Here is a 15,817-nt window from a genome sequence, read left to right as displayed (position 1 = left end):
TTTGACAGTGGGTTATGGGGAGCAAAAGGCCCTCGCTTTATTGCGGAACTTAGGGTCACTGAACTTTGTGAAAGCTTTGTGAAAGCATTCATCAGAAAGTTGTAAAATGATCTTGCAACAGTCTCTTTTTATGAGGATTTGATTCCCAGAAGCAGACTGTGTCAGGTCTTCTACGCATGCGTCGCCTCCCTTTATCAGTGCCATCGAGCAGTCGCTTGGTTGGTTTGTAGAGACGGGCGGCGGTATTAGAGGCTCGCTATTCCCCGGAGGTGGTGATGCCGGCAGCGATGATGGCTTTAGTGGGCTGTCTTCAACTGCTGCCGATGGTGACGGTGGCAGTATAGGCTTTATAGTAATGGTTTCCGTTGGAGGTGGATGGCTATGGGGATGGCGAAGGCGGCACGGATTGCTAGAATGCTTGCGGTTCCTGGTTGCGGATCGCAGTGGTGGATGCTGGTGGCGGTGGGTCCTGGTTGCGGAGGGTAGCGGTGGTAGTGACGGTGGATGCCGGTGGTTCCTGGTTGCGGAGCGCAGCCGTGAATGCCGGTGGTTCCTGGTGGTGGAGGGTAGCGGTGGTAGTGACGGGGGATGGCGGTGGTTCCTGGTTGCGGAGCGCAGCCGTGGATGCCGGTGGTTCCTGGTGGCGGAGCTCAGCGGTGGATGCCGGTGGTGCCTGGTTGCGGAGCTCAGCCGTGGTAGTGGCTCTGAATGCTGGTGGTGCCTGGAATGGTGATGCCGGTGACGCCTAGAATGATGGTGCGACGGTGGTGGCGGAGGTGGCATGATTCCCGGGAAATGCGGGAATGTGCCTGGCTCGCCGAATGGCGGAAGAGGCGGTTGGAACCATGGAGCGTTGGGGCTTAGGTTCCATGGAGGAATGTCAGGAAACAATGGAACCAAAGGAACAACTGGACACCTCATAATTACACACCACCATCCTGTGGTTTTTTGCTGCTCTGGAGACTGATCGGCGAAAGCCACCACGGCGCAAAGTGCAAAGAAGAAGGGGAAGAGCAGGGTGTCGAGAGTAGTACTAGTTGGGTGCATGATGATGAAGGGCAGAACACACAAATTGTGTTAGTAGAGAAAATGATTTATAAGGGGGCAAGAAGAAGTTAATCAGAAAAAGATTAGGTGTTTCATTTCATTTCCATTAAGCTACAATAGCGGAGCAATGGACTTTCTTGATAAAGAAATCTTTTCATTCTCAATAATCTTCTATTAAACAATTAAACCCCAATAACTTCTCTTCTTTTCTTTCTCCTTTTACACATGCCCAAAGATAAGTTAGAACTGGTGTCTGGTCACGTTTGGGTTAAGTGAGTGGTTAACAGATATTCCTCACTACTATTGAGGAATATTATATAATTAAATGCTATATTTAATATATATAGAGAATAATTTGTATTTTAGTTAGAAGAGAGGAGGTGGTCCCGTGTTTTGCTTCTACTAAGATCATTACATACATCTACAAATTTTGTAAGTTTTTTCATGCCACGTAAAAATGAAAGATGATAGAAAAAGAAACAAAAAATAATATTAACACAATAACACACTCTTGGTGCATGAAACGCTCCCTAGGCTAGGTTATTAAGGCTTTGAGCCTCCTCACATAACAAAATGGTTGACAATATTAATTTATTGGACTTATATGTAAAATAAAAATAAACTTTATTCTTATTATAAAAAAAATACTTAAGAACAATCAACAATAAAGAAAAAATACCCAACAAAAAAAAAACTACTCAAGACACAACTCGCAATTTATCTTATCCATTAATTTTCAAGAGATAAATATTTAAATTTGAAATTGAAACTTAAAAAAAAAACACAACAAGAGAATGACCTTAAGATTCTCATAGGCTCTATGACCAAAAACTTTAGGCAAACCCTCCCAAAAAACAGGATAAAAATATTCTCAAATTGGGCTTCTGAAAAAAGAAAAAGAAAAATTATTAATTTTATCTATCCAATAGTATATTTTACAAAAATTAAAAAATTGTTTTATGATGGAAGCCACCTGCCCAACTAACACTCACAGTGATATCCACCAGTAAACTGTCTGAACAAAGTTTCGGGAGTTGACCAAGAACAAGAAAAGACATTCTTCTGCCATTGAAATCCGGAATGATTGGTCCACGACTCTTAATTACGTACTTAAATACATTTAATCCATCGAGTTAATGCATAGAAATACTCAAAATCAACAAAGTCAACTAGGGATGGATCAGGCCTAAGCCAAAATCTTGTCTGTTTAGGCACCCAAATCTCCTTGCCGCCACACTGATAATCCAAAACCCAAACCCACAATCTTTCTCAATCATACCAAAATCCTGTTTTTTTTTCCTTGTCTTTTACTGAAAATTCAAAGGGCTGGTGTATCAGTGAGTGCTATTTCATGTTTCTTTATTCTTAAAAAAAATGATCTTGCCTGTGTATCTGAAGACTATTTTAATTTTTTGTTTTATGATTTTTTTTGGTCTCCTTACATCATAGTATAGGTTTGAATTCCAGGGTGAAACATAGTAGGGGAAGAGGCTGAATTCTATGGATAGTTTGTTCTGTTTCAGTTCTGTTTGTTCTCAGGTGAGATTTCTTGTCTGTTTTTGTGGTTCATTTAGATTTATGTATTCATATACTTATTTTTGTTATTATTGTTGTTTTTTTTTTTTTTTTAAATTACAAAGGAAACCCGTAGTCACTATCAGATAGTATGCGCTGGGTGAACTTGCCTTGTGATCCTAGTCGGCTCAAACCAAAAAGACTAATAGGCTATTCTTGTTGGGAGTCATGGTTCCTAAGTCAACAGACAAACAAACTTGGTTGGGGTTATCCCATGTTGTTGTTGTTGTTGTTGTTACCGAAGGGATGATGATCCAATATAATATGTTGTTTTAGGTGAAATGTACAGTTTTTGATGAAATGAAGAGAGATCCAAAGGAGAGCAACTGTTTTAGTTAGTTATAACCATAAGGATCTTCTTGTATTTTCTGTTGCTTAGTTAGTTGTAACCGTTCTGGTTACTTCATAGCATGTATATAGTCTCAGCTTCTGTTTTCTGTAAGATTTCAGCACACTTTCACCCTTCTTTGTACTCAGACCTCAAGCAACATAGTAGTTTGTTTTCTCCATTGATATGAACTGAAGCTTTCTCATCATGGTATCAGAGCTTCATCGAAGCTATGCCGCAGCGGTAATGGCGGAAGACGGTGAAGATTATTCGACTGGACAGCACGCAGAAGGTCCTTCAAACCAGAACTCAAATCCAGTTCAACGCACTGAAGAGTTTGATGATCCCTTGTATTTGCACATTACTGAGAATCCGAATCTCGTTCTTGTTTCGCCGCCTCTTTCAGAAATCAACTACGCTTCCTGGAGTAGGTCTATGAGGATAGCGTTAGAGGTCAAAAACAAGTTCGGTTTCGTGGACGGAAGCATCGCGCAGCCAGCAGAAACCGATCCCAAACACGCAATTTGGAGAAGATGCAACAACATTGTGTGTTCGTGGATATTCAAATCACTTAGCCCTACCATTGCAGAGGGCGTTCTCTACATTGAAGTCGCAGCAGACGTATGGAACGTTCTCAAAAGGAGGTATTCTCAGGTTAATCCTCACAGAATCGCAGAATTGCAAAATGAGATCTATAGATGTACACAAGGTAACTTGACTATAAATGAATATTTCACTAAGAGTAATGCCTTATGGGTGCAACTAAATGCTATGAGGCCGGTCCCTGCCTGTGAATGCATCCCTAAGTGCTCATGCACTCTTGTGAATAAGATTGAATGCATCCCTAAGTGCTCATGCACTCTTGTGAATAAGATCCAGAAAGAAAAGGAGGAAGATCAGATCATTAGATTCCTGGAGGGTTTAAATGAAGAATATGAGAACATTAAGTCAGGGATTCTTGTTATGGAACCGATTCCAATCATGGAAAAGGTGTTAAATATGACCCTGAAGATGGAAAGAAAGCTCAAGAATTCCATCAACATCAAAGGCAGTGACCTTGTCCAAGCTAATGCAGTTCAGAATGGTCAAATGCATTACACAGATGAACAGTATACAGTGGCAGCATCAGTTCCATATAATAAGAAGAAGTTTAACACTGGTTCAGGGAGGAATGTCCCAAAATGCATATTCTGTGGGATGAATGGGCACACTATTGAAAAATGCTACAAGAAACATGGGTACCCCCCCCCGGATGGGTAGCAGGTTATAAATCCAAAGGGAGACAGAATCAGGAGACACAGCCGAATCCTAACAATTATCCCTCAGTCAACCAGATTAGTGATGTGGGGTTCTCTGCTGAACAACTCCAGAGACTCATGTCACTACTACAAGGACAGAATCAAGGGAATCAGGCATCTACCAGTGCAGCTGTGACAGTTACCAACTCTGGACTCAAATCTGATTTCAGAAATTCCATTGAAAATAATCATGATGAAGGCAGGTCAATCTCTAATTCCTATGTTAATGTTGCTTTAAGTTCATCTAGTATTTGGATTCTAGACTCAGGGGCAACAGATCATATTGTGTGTTCTTTGGAATATTTTGATACTTATTCTGCTGTGCATGGAATTATGGTTAAACTTCCCAATGGAGACACAGTGAAGGTCACTCACATAGGTCAGATCATATTGCACATGGACATAGTGTTGAAGAATGTATTGTTTATTCCATCTTTCACTTTCAATATCATATCTACTAGCAAATTGACAAAGAATTCCAGTTGTGAAATCATTATGAGAGCTGACTCTTGTACACTTCAGGGGCAATTTGGGATAATGGATGGTTTTGCTAGTGAAAGAGATGGTCTGTACATGATCACCAAGCCTCCTGCCAAGAAGAGAATCCATTCTTCTAGTCTTAGTCTCAATTCTGTTTGTAGTAGTTCCTCCACAGAATTATGGCATACTAGACTAGGACACTACCCTGTAAATAAAATGCAGTTGTTGAAAGGAATAAAGCTTACTTTTCCCTACAAATGCAATTCTGATTTTGTATGTGACACCTGCCACTTTGCTAAACAAAGAAGAACAAACTTCCCTACAAGTACAACTAAGACTGAGAAAATCTTTGATTTAATTCATATGGATGTCTGTGGACCATTTGTTGTGGCCTCTCTGAAAGGGGAACATTATTTTCTGACAATTGTTGATGAACACAGTAAATTCACATGGCTGCACTTAATGAAGCACAAATCAGAAGTGAGGACCATCTTTCATAATTTTTATAACTATGTATTGACTCAATTCACAACCAAGATCAAAGTGGTTAGAACAGACAATGGTGGTGAGTTTATGCTAAGCACCTTCTTCAATGAGAAAGGTATCATACACCAAAAATCATGTGCCTACACTCCTCAACCGAATGGAGTGGCAGAAAGGAAGCATCAACATATTCTAAGCATTGCTAGGGCCTTGAAGTTCCAGTCTGGAATGTCAGATGAGTTTTGGGGTCATTGTGTTTTACATGCTTCCTTCTTAATCAACAGATTGCCCACTGAAGTACTTCATGGAAGCAGTCCATTTCAAGTGTTGTTTGGTAAAGAAGTGGACTATAGCCAGTTGAAATCTTTTGGCTGTCTAAGTTTTGCTACAACTATTGCACAAGGCAGGAACAAAATGCAATCAAGAGCTAGAAAATGTATCTTTCTAGGCTTCCCAACTGCTGTAAAGGGCTATATACTTTATGATCTGACTGATAAAGTCATATTTGTATCAAGGGATGTGAAATTCTATGAACAGGTATTTCCTCTCAAAATTAAGAAAGGGGCCACAGGGTCTGGACATGACAATGTCTCACCAGAGATCTTTAATCTAACTCTACCACTGATTCCTATTGAGACAGAGGTTGGTCCTTGGGAACCAACAAGACAGCAAACCAGACATACAGATCAGTATCACAACTCTCCTTCTATTGAAACAACAAGTATTAATGATCACCTATCAGAACCTCTTGCTGATCAGACACTCCATGAGGACAGTCCACCAGAAGCTCATGTTGAACAACCACAGTCCCTAAATCAATTACCAGTTGATCACACTCACCAGCAACAGCCAAGAAGGTCAACTAGAACAAGGGTTATGCCTCACAGACTACAGGATTACTTATGCCACTCTACAAAGGTACATTCTGATAACAATAGGACCTCTCCACACTCCATTGATAGAGTCATTTCTTATGATCATTTGTCTCCCAGTCATAGAACCTGTGCTTCTTCTATTACTTTTGTGCATGAGCCTCAGACATACAAAGAGGCTGTAAAGAATGAAGAGTGGAGAAAGGCCATGGAAGCTGAAATAGATGCCTTAGTTCAAAACAATACTTGGGTTTTGACAGATCTACCAGCAGGAAAGACCCCTATTGGTTGCAAGTGGTATACAAAATCAAACATAAGGCAGATGGCTCCATAGAAAGGTATAAAGCTAGGTTGGTGGCCAAGGGTTATACACAGCAATTGGGAGTGGACTACATTGAGTCATTCTCCCCTGTGGCTAGAATGACAACAATCAAAACCTTCTTGGCAGTGGCTGTTGCAAAGGGCTGGGATGTTCAACAACTTGATATAAATAATGCTTTTCTTCATGGGGACTTGGAGGAGGAAGTTTACATGGTATTGCCTCCAGGCTTTCAAACAGACAACACTAATCAGGTTTGCATGCTCATGAGATCTTTGTAGGGGCTTAAACAAGCAAGTAGGCAATGGAATGCAAAGTTAACTAAAGCTTTGCAGGACAATGGCTTCCAACAATCATCAGCAGACCCTTCTTTATTCACCAAACATTCAGAAGGTTCATTTATTGCTCTGTTCATATATGTTGATGACATCCTTGTTGCAGGAACAGACTCTAAACAGATCAGGGAGTTGAAACAGCTACTGGACAGGTCTTTTAAGATTAAAGACCTTGGCAGTTTGAGCTATTTTTTTGGGAATTGAAACATTCAGAACTCCCAAGGGGATTAATATTTGTCAAAGGAAATACACCTTGGAAATTTTACAGGAGAATGGGTTTTTGGAAGCAAAACCTTCCAAAACACCATCTGTTCCAGGCCATAAACTCAACAACATAGATGGGACTCCTCTTGAGCAGCCTGAAACATTCAGAAGGTTGATTGGCAAACTTCTATACCTAACCAACACCAGACCAGATATAACTTTTGTTGTCCAACAGCTGAGTCAATTTGTAGATAAGCCAAGGGACATCCATCTGGTTGCAGCCCACAGGGTGTTGAGGTATCTTAAAGGGTCACCTGGTAAAGGTCTCTTCTATCCTGCAAATCATCATATTAAACTGCAGGGCTTTTCTGATTCAGATTGGGCCAACTGCATAGAGAGCAGAAAATCAATCACTGGTTACTGCATATACCTTGGTAATTCCTTGGTTTCATGGAAGACAAAGAAACAGGCAACTGTGTCTAGATCATCTTCAGAAGCAGAGTACAGTGCTTTGGCATCAACAACTTGTGAGATTCAGTGGCTCATTTATCTACTGACAGATCTCAAATAGAAATAAGCAGCCCTGTGACCTTATTTTGTGATAATAGCTCTGCAATTGCAATTGGAGAAAACCATGTGTTTCATGAACGAACGAAACACATTGAAATCGATTGCCATGTAGTTAGACAAAAGGTCCATGAAGGAGTGATCAAGCTTCTAAGCATCAAATCTCACAATCAGGTGGCAGATGGTTTCACTAAAGCATTAACCAAACCTCTATTCGATACCTTCCATGCTAAGCTGGGCCTTCAAGACATTCATGCTCCAGCTTACGGGGGGATGATGAAATGAAGAGAGATCCAAAGGAGAGCAGCTGTTTTAGTTAGTTATAACCATAAGGATCTTCTTGTATTTTCTGTTGCTTAGTTAGTTGTAACCGTTCTGGTTACTTCATAGCATGTATATAGTCTCAGCTTCTGTTTTCTTTGTCTGTAAGATTTCAGCACACTTTCACCCTTCTTTGTACTCAGACCTCAAGCAACACAGTAGTTTGTTTTCTCCATTGATATGAACTGAAGCTTTCTCATCAGTTTTGACATTAGAGGCTTACAGCTTGTGAAGTAGTGTTATTTAGAATTCCATGAGTGTTCTTACTAGATTATCTGAGAAGGTTTAAGAGCATGATCATTTGTTTCTTGTTTATGTGGTACGTCTCGATAAATGTGACTGTTTTATCCTTGCATTGAGATCTTCTGATAGAACTAGCAGAGTTTATGCAGATAAATTCACACATTTCCCAGACCTTTCGTCGTTTTTGCTCTTAACAAACCAGAAATTATGGATCTCCTTTTGAATTAATGTTGTTAAAAGACCAGACTTTTGTGGCTCTATTGTACATCTTCCATTGGATTCTCTTCATTATGTTGAGGATTTTGAGCTTGTAAACTGTGGTCCTAACTCCTAAGATTTCAAAAAATCGTCTTTTTAGTTCTTTGTGTGTGTGGGAACTCTGCAGAATGCATTTGCTTGGATCCCGGGCAGGGTTTAGTCTCATAGCTGATGTGTTATTTGCCATTTTAGCTTGAAGGAGGACAGTCTTCGTGGGACATTGGCAAGGGGAGAAGCCAACACGAGGCCACCAAATACGGGTTCTCCCTAATCAAGGGGAAAGCGAATCATCCCATGGAGGATTATCATGTTGCCAAGTTTGTTCAGATTGAAAGGAATGAACTTGGCCTCTTTGCAGTTTATGATGGGCATCTCGGGGAGAGCGTGGCTGCATATTTACAGAACCATTTATTTCCCAATATTCTGAAAGAGGTTAGTTCGATAAAGCAATCCAAGAAAGCGGGCTTTACTGGTAAATATATAAATCTTGTTATTGTTAACAACTTAACATACTGTTAGCAATGCAGGAGGATTTCTGGACTCATCCTCACAGATCGATCTTAAAAGCTTACGAGAAAACAGACCAGGCGATTCTTTCACACAGCCCTGATATAGGCATCGGGGGATCCACTGCTGTCACTGCAATTCTTGTAAATGGTCAGAAGCTGTGGGTGGCTAACGTTGGGGACTCACGAGCAGTCCTTTCGAGGAAAGGGGTAGCGGTGCAGATGTCCGTTGATCACGAACCCAATGCTGAGCGCGAGAGCATTGAGGATCGAGGCGGTTTCGTCACAAACATTCCAGGTGCTGTTACATATATAATCTGCACTTATTTATTCATCTGTCAATTGTTTTATTGCACAGTTTACTTGCATTAGTCTCGGGTAATGTTTGTGAAACAGAAAACGTTTTCGAGTGTTGAGTGTACTTGCCTCGATTCACATTTAAAAATGGAAACTGAAACAAGCTCTGATACCATGTTATAATATAAGATTGGGCCAAAGTCTATAATGCACATGGGAAAAACTACGCTAAGACGGAATCCAATCAATTAGCTAGTCAGTCTAAATCATGGCCTTATAAACTCATATGTTCTCTTTTTTCGACGAGGGACTTAACAATACATTTCATCTTATCTTAGGAGATGTTGCAAGAGTGAATGCTCAGCTAGCTGTTTCTCGCGCTTTTGGAGACAAAAATCTGAAGTCATTCCTGCGATCTGATCCCGATGTTACTACTGTTGACATTGATGGCAACACTGATCTTCTCATCATTGCAAGCGACGGCCTGTGGAAGGTGCGATTTCCCTCTCTCAACACAGCCCCCCTCTCTGATTTCTTTCTGCACTTTTGACTGTTGATCTCCATGCAGGTGATGTCTAATCAAGAAGCAGTGGATATTGCTAAGAAGGCCAAGAATCCACAGAAGGCGGCCAAGAAATTGGCCATGGAGGCGTTAAACAGAGAAAGTAAAGACGATATTTCTTGCATTGTTGTCCGGTTTAAAGAGTAAAAGCAGTATATATATAGAATAGGAGGGGACCTGATTTTGTAGCAGACTTGACATCAAAAGAATTCTGCAGAGATTATTGGTGCCCCTTTTCTTCATTCTGTAGATTGTTTAATGATTTTCTGTAATCTTCCTGGAAATCTTGGGGGCATAGCTTCATATCATGTTGGAAATTTACATGCAGATCAGAAGCTCCTCATGCTGTCCAGTAAAATGCAGTACATTTGATGGAGAGGTTTAATGTTTCTTTATATGATCAAAAGCTTGTTGTTTTGGACTTTTTTTTAGTACATTTACAAAGGTTCGACTCGTAATCTCCTACTCGAAGTTGCATATTTATCTTGCTAAGTTATAAAACCACTCTTGACCCTTTTGCAACTCGAGAGATTATATTTCTTGTATTGTTATTCAATCAACTAATCAAGAGATATTTAAACATCAATTCTTCTAAATTCAATGTGACAATTGAATATCGCGTCTCCGGTATCAAGATATATGATTTGCTGCACAAGACTATATGATCGTTAGTGCGAGTAACATGATTTTACTGCATCCATATACGATTGTACCGTAAAATTCACCAAACATATTTAGAGCCATAACAGTGCAATTATGTAGAAGTTGCAGTGCAATTCTTAGCAAGATCCGAGTTTACAGGTTAAGATTCGAAATCGGACTAGAATTTTTGTCTTTTTGCTACGCATTACGACAACACGTGTTACGTCACAAAACATCATAAAGGACAGGACCGATAAAACCTGTAATGTTTGCCGCGAAATGAAGCTATATGATCTTTTGGTTTTTGCCAACATTTCACCGTGATTCGGTGTGGGGAGAAGAAGGGAGGAAGTTTCTCGAGTCTAGACAACGCGCACGCATCCTTTGATGGTTTACACTGTTGCGAGGTTTGCAAATTGCAATTCCCTTCTCAGTTTTATTACAAAACTCTCTTAAACCCTTCAAAAACCCTAAATTTAGCCCACCAACCGCCGGACATTTACGGCCATGACAAAGCTGTCGAAGCTCAGCGTCTCGAATCCCAAGCTTTGGGTGGTGATAGGCGTCGGAGTCGCCGGGATCGTGATTCTAGCCGAGGTCCACCGCCGACGGCGGCGGCTGAGTGCCGGTAACGCGATTAAGGAAGATTTTGGGGCCTTCATCGAGCGTTTCGAGCTACTTCCTTTTCCTCAACCCCCTCCTCCCGCTGCTCCGCTCCTCCTCGCCGGCCTCACGTTTGCCATCAAAGACAAGTCAGTCTATAAATCTTCTCCCTATGTGAAATGTGGACCGATTTCTCTTTGAACTTTTCTTTAATTTTTTTCGTGTTTCTTTTTCTAGTATTGATGTGAAGGGGTACGTAACGGGGCTTGGGAGCCCGGAGTGGAAACGGACACATGAAGCGGCTGCAGAGACGGCGGCGGTAGTCGACGCTCTACTGAAGAGTGGAGCTACTTGCATTGGCAAGACGATTATGGATGAACTTGGTTTGGGGTAGTTTTTACTTCTATGCCTACATTTGGAGAAGAATAGTAATTCTTTTATTGTTATTAAATGTGCCTGTGTAAAGCTTTCACATTTCAGTGCAAAAATTGAACTTGATGGAAAGTTATGTCTGTATCTGGATGTGACATGGCTTCCATTTTTCTTGTTATTATGTCTTCCCATCATTTCTGGATTATTCTGGTATTTAAGATAATCTGACATGGCAAACAGATGGAATTGGTGACAATTTTTGTTGGACCATAATTTTAGGGTCACTGGAAGAAATGTGCACTATGGAACACCAACTAACCCCAAATTGCCATTTCATGTTCCTGGAGGCTCATCTAGTGGTTCAGCGGTTGCTGTTGCATCCAATCTTGTTGACTTTGCTCTTGGTATGCATTTCTTGCCTTAAAATGTACATTACTGAGGCATGGTGAACTATTAACTTCAAATATGTAATAGATGGGGTGTTTAAATTTCCCATTCATCTGATCTTACTGAAATGTGCCGGAAATTTTATGGAGCAGTGGGTATGCTGTTTTGTTTGATATTTTGATGGGCAGATATTGAATGCTTAACAGAACACGTATTTTGCAGCTACTGATACCACTGGGTGCATTCGAGTTCCAGCATCATTTTGTGGTGTCCTTGGATTTAGGCCATCTCATGGAATTGTGTCAACTACTGGCGTTCTGCCAGTTTCCCAAAGTTTAGATACCATAGGTATGTCATGCGGAAAGCAGTGTTGTTATGCACTTATGCATTTAAAATGTGCTAAAAGAATTTGGTTTCTTCTGTCAAATTTTGCCATTTTGGTGACTTACTGATCTTTGTCCCAATTTCTCATATTTTGAAGTCAAAACTTTTGTTCATATGTTGTCAATTAGAAAAAAATATGAAATTCTATTTTTTACAGGTTGGTTTGCCCGCGATCCTTCTGTTTTATGTAAAATTGGACGTATTTTACTTCAGTTAGCCCCCACTGTACCTAAAAGGATGAGACGCTTCATTATAGCTGATGATCATTTTCAACTGTCTAAGGTTCCTAAGCAGAAGATTGTCCATGTAGTAAGAAAAGTCACAGAAAAAATATCCGGTTGTAAGTTGCACTTTGTTTAGTTGTGTTATCAATTTCATTTTCTTTCCCCCCAGATTCTTCAGGAAGGCTTTCTATTACTTTAGAGCACATGCTACTATTCTTCTAAGTCCTATTATGCTTGTGTGAGTGACTAAAGCTTAAGAGCCACATTATTTCTAAATTGATTGTGCAGGCCAGGCCCCAAAAGATATGAATCTTGGAAAGTACATTGCTTCAAATGTCCCCAGCTTGAAAGTTTTTTGTGAAGAATCTATAAATCACCATCATGGAATGTCTACTTTAAGAGCTCTCTCCTCTGTGATGTTTCTTCTACTGAGGTACATGCTTACATGATTTTTATTTGGTTATGAAGAGACAATACAGAAAACTGTTATACTAAAACTAAATTATTTTTTAATCTTCTAAAAAATTGTGATCAACATTGGTGAAGTGTTGTAAATGTCTTTTCAGCTATGAGTTCAGGACAAATTATGAAGAATGGATGAATGAAGTCAAACTCAGGTTAGATCCTGATGTCTCAGGCTGTATTGCTGCAGCTGCCACCTTAACCCCTGAAAACATCAAGCTCCTTTATAAAGTCAGGACAGAAACACGAACTGCTTTCAAGAGTCTCTTGAAGGTAAAACTTTACTGCTACTCATTTGCATTAAGTGTGTTAGCGGGTTCAAAAAACTAATGCCAAAACTGAGGCTGTTATACCTTAACGGTTTGCTCTGTCATTTACATAGCTGCATTTGCAGCTCCTTGTATCACACATAGATGCAGAACTATGGCTGTTGCCACTGCTGCTACTGCAATTTTTTTTTAGAATTCTGAAAGTTGCATCTTACAACGAGAATCTTACATTTGAAGTGTTTGTTGTGATGTTAATTGGTGAAGGCATGACTTATGTAGTGATATCTTGAAATAGTATGCTGATTTCTTAAATTATACTGCATATGCTGTATGCTTATTTTAAAGTTATGTCTAATTAAATTATTCATTCTTTATTCTAAAGGATGACGGGATATTAGTAATTCCAACAATTACAGATCATCCATCTAAACTACCTTCAAAGAAAGGTTTATCCATCGAAGCTCGTGACAGAGCGTTTGCTATATTAAGCATTGCCAGTATTTCGGGCTGCTGTCAGGTACTTGAATTCTATAAATCTCAGATTCGGTTCTTGCTGCTCTCTCAAATAAGTATGCATGTCATAGTAATGGACATTAGGTTGTCTGTTTGAATTTCAGGCTGCCATTCCATTTGGAGAACATGATAATTATCCAGTCTCTGTGTCTTTCATTGCATCACATGGAAGTGATAACTTTTTGCTTCATACTGTACGGGATATGTATTCATCGCTTGAAGAAGAAGTAAGAATGGCTTCAAATGCATCTGCTTTACCGGAAACAGATGTTAGCATGGATGCGTCTGAACTGTTGAAAGAAAAGGTTACACTTTTCTAACTCCGAAGAAAACTTCCTAAAGTAGTGTGTCGTCAGTATGTTTTCTTGATTAGTTTTGTTGCTTGTCTTCCCCCTTGGAGAATTGAGAACCAATGAGGGCGTTGGATTTATGTTTGTGAATCATCATTATCATTGTTGCAGGGAAATGCTGCATACAAGGGAAGGCTGTGGAATAAAGCTGTAAGCTACTACACGGAGGCAATAAAATTAAATGATATGAATGCAACTTACTATAGCAACAGGGCAGCTGCTTACTTGGAATTGGGATGGTATGATCTACCTTTTTTATTAGTATTATTATTAATATCAATGTTTTCTTCGTTGCTTTCTTTTTGGGGTAATGGTGTTTTACCAAGTATTTAATATTTCTGAAGCTTCCAACAAGCAGAAGAGGACTGCACCAAAGCAATTTCTCTTGATATAAAGGTAAAAGGAAATTCTTTTCTATTTCATATTGTGATTTCCGAGAAAGGAACTTCATGAAGTGTGAGCCTCGAGTCCCCTGCCTCCCTTCTGTACTGCCCCTAGTAAGTGCGGTGCTCATCCTATTTTATAACCACCACTACTATCATATTAGTACGGATTTTGAGAAATTGAAGCATTAGCATTCCAACTGGTGCATTTCAGATGTTTTTTTGACTTTGTTTCGAAACAGACCTCCTCTTCTTAGTCTGATTTCCTAGATTCAAATGTAGTATTTGTTTTAAGAAACCTTTTGTTTTTGGGTGTAGAATGTAAAGGCATATCTGAGACGAGGGACGGCTAGGGAGTCCCTTCTTTTGAAGAAAGAAGCTCTTCAAGGTGAGTACAACGCGTTTCCTTGCAAGATGTAAATGGCATCTGTTTTCTCATTTCCTTTTGGGCATATTACAATCTAACGGACGCTCTTTCCCGGCACAACTATTGCAATTGCATTCATTAATGTCTATTCAATATTTTCAGATTTCAGGCATGCCCATGTTCTGGAACCACAGAACAAGATTGCAAAGCTGGCTGAAAAGAGACTGAAGAAGCTGATTAGTATTTGATACTCTATATAGCACTGACACAAGAGACTGAAAACCGACGAGCACTTCCTGCTCCATATTTTGAACCTTTTCGGGTAAAAACAGACTCGAATAAAAGGTGGATATCGCTGATGATTTGAGGTTCGCTGTCGCTGTGTATATAATTGTTGTAATATGATGATGAATCCATGAACCCTGAGAAAAAAAACATGTCAATTTGTGTTGAATCACAAGCCATGTAGACTGTTGTCTGGTGTGATGAGGCAATTAATGAGATTTTGGCTTTTTGGTTTGTTAAGCCTGTTAAAGTGCTATCTGCCTGCCCCTGGGCATTAGTATAATGCATGAGAAATTATACTAATGCCCGGGAACAAAAGTAGAAATGTACAGTTTGATTTTGAGTCTCGGGAACTTTGAAAAGCATTATACCTACACTCTTCTTTGACTATGCCCGTTGCGTTTTGTATCCCGGATGTTATTTGAATTATACTGGATATTAATAAAATATTATTTGACATAATTAAGCATGTGATTGTATTTGGTATTATAAAAGATATTCTTGAGGCTAGCTAGATTGCAATGGGCAGAGTGAAAAATATGGCCATGTTTATTGAGAACATAGCATAGTTGTATATGGAGGTACCAGAGTCCTTATTATTTTTATTTTTTTTTGTGTTTTAAAAAAATTACATTTTTTAAAATATTAATGTTGTGTATATATTTTTTAATTTATGAAAAGTCCACGAGGCCTATATTTTTCGCAGGCCAAAAATTCTAGGCCCTAATCTGTCTCACTGCGGAGTAGTTTAGAGCTGGCCCGCGGGCTTCAACTCACTTTGACTCTACTCCTAAATTGGCTTGTGGGTTTCACCTCACTTTGACACCACCCTTGTTGTAAATTGTTGTTGTAAACATTGCGAGTCAGGGTGAGAACCAATA

General features: G+C 39.7%; 2 protein-coding genes across 2 annotated transcripts; both read left to right on the top strand.

Annotated features, from left to right (window-relative positions):
- Window positions 1–2,497: 2,497 nt before the first annotated feature.
- Window positions 2,498–9,842, top strand: LOC116029059 (probable protein phosphatase 2C 9). The gene is made up of 5 exons (XM_031270941.1): window positions 2,498–2,586; window positions 8,523–8,762; window positions 8,858–9,134; window positions 9,472–9,626; window positions 9,702–9,842. Exons 1-5 carry the CDS (start codon window positions 2,548–2,550, stop codon window positions 9,840–9,842), a joined length of 852 nt encoding a protein of 283 aa, XP_031126801.1. The 5' UTR covers window positions 2,498–2,547.
- A 779-nt stretch (window positions 9,843–10,621) lies between these two features.
- LOC116029057 (outer envelope protein 64, mitochondrial-like) lies at window positions 10,622–15,398 on the top strand. The gene is made up of 13 exons (XM_031270939.1): window positions 10,622–11,089; window positions 11,178–11,330; window positions 11,592–11,716; window positions 11,922–12,047; window positions 12,241–12,423; window positions 12,596–12,740; window positions 12,874–13,042; window positions 13,421–13,555; window positions 13,656–13,856; window positions 14,013–14,140; window positions 14,246–14,297; window positions 14,603–14,672; window positions 14,814–15,398. The coding sequence occupies exons 1-13, from the start codon at window positions 10,845–10,847 to the stop codon at window positions 14,897–14,899; spliced, it is 1,818 nt and encodes a 605-aa protein (XP_031126799.1). The 5' UTR covers window positions 10,622–10,844; the 3' UTR covers window positions 14,900–15,398.
- Window positions 15,399–15,817: the final 419 nt, after the last annotated feature.

This window comes from Ipomoea triloba, chromosome 9 (assembly GCF_003576645.1).
Source record: "Ipomoea triloba cultivar NCNSP0323 chromosome 9, ASM357664v1".
Taxonomy (NCBI): domain Eukaryota; kingdom Viridiplantae; phylum Streptophyta; class Magnoliopsida; order Solanales; family Convolvulaceae; genus Ipomoea; species Ipomoea triloba.
Note: the sequence above shows the minus strand (reverse complement) of the source record. Positions and strands in the feature narration are given on the sequence as shown.

Excerpts from the sequence above, each read along its gene's own strand:
- LOC116029059 (XM_031270941.1), top strand. The coding sequence starts at position 2,548 with ATGGATAGTTTGTTCTGTTTCAGTTCTGTTTGTTCTCAG. Across the intron at positions 2,587-8,522 it reads TCAGTTCTGTTTGTTCTCAG|CTTGAAGGAGGACAGTCTTC; the intron begins GTGAGATTTCTT and ends TTGCCATTTTAG. Across the intron at positions 8,763-8,857 it reads TTCCCAATATTCTGAAAGAG|GAGGATTTCTGGACTCATCC; the intron begins GTTAGTTCGATA and ends TTAGCAATGCAG.
- LOC116029057 (XM_031270939.1), top strand. The coding sequence starts at position 10,845 with ATGACAAAGCTGTCGAAGCTCAGCGTCTCGAATCCCAAGCTTTGGGTG. Across the intron at positions 11,331-11,591 it reads ATGGATGAACTTGGTTTGGG|GGTCACTGGAAGAAATGTGC; the intron begins GTAGTTTTTACT and ends CCATAATTTTAG. Across the intron at positions 13,043-13,420 it reads CTTTCAAGAGTCTCTTGAAG|GATGACGGGATATTAGTAAT; the intron begins GTAAAACTTTAC and ends TTTATTCTAAAG.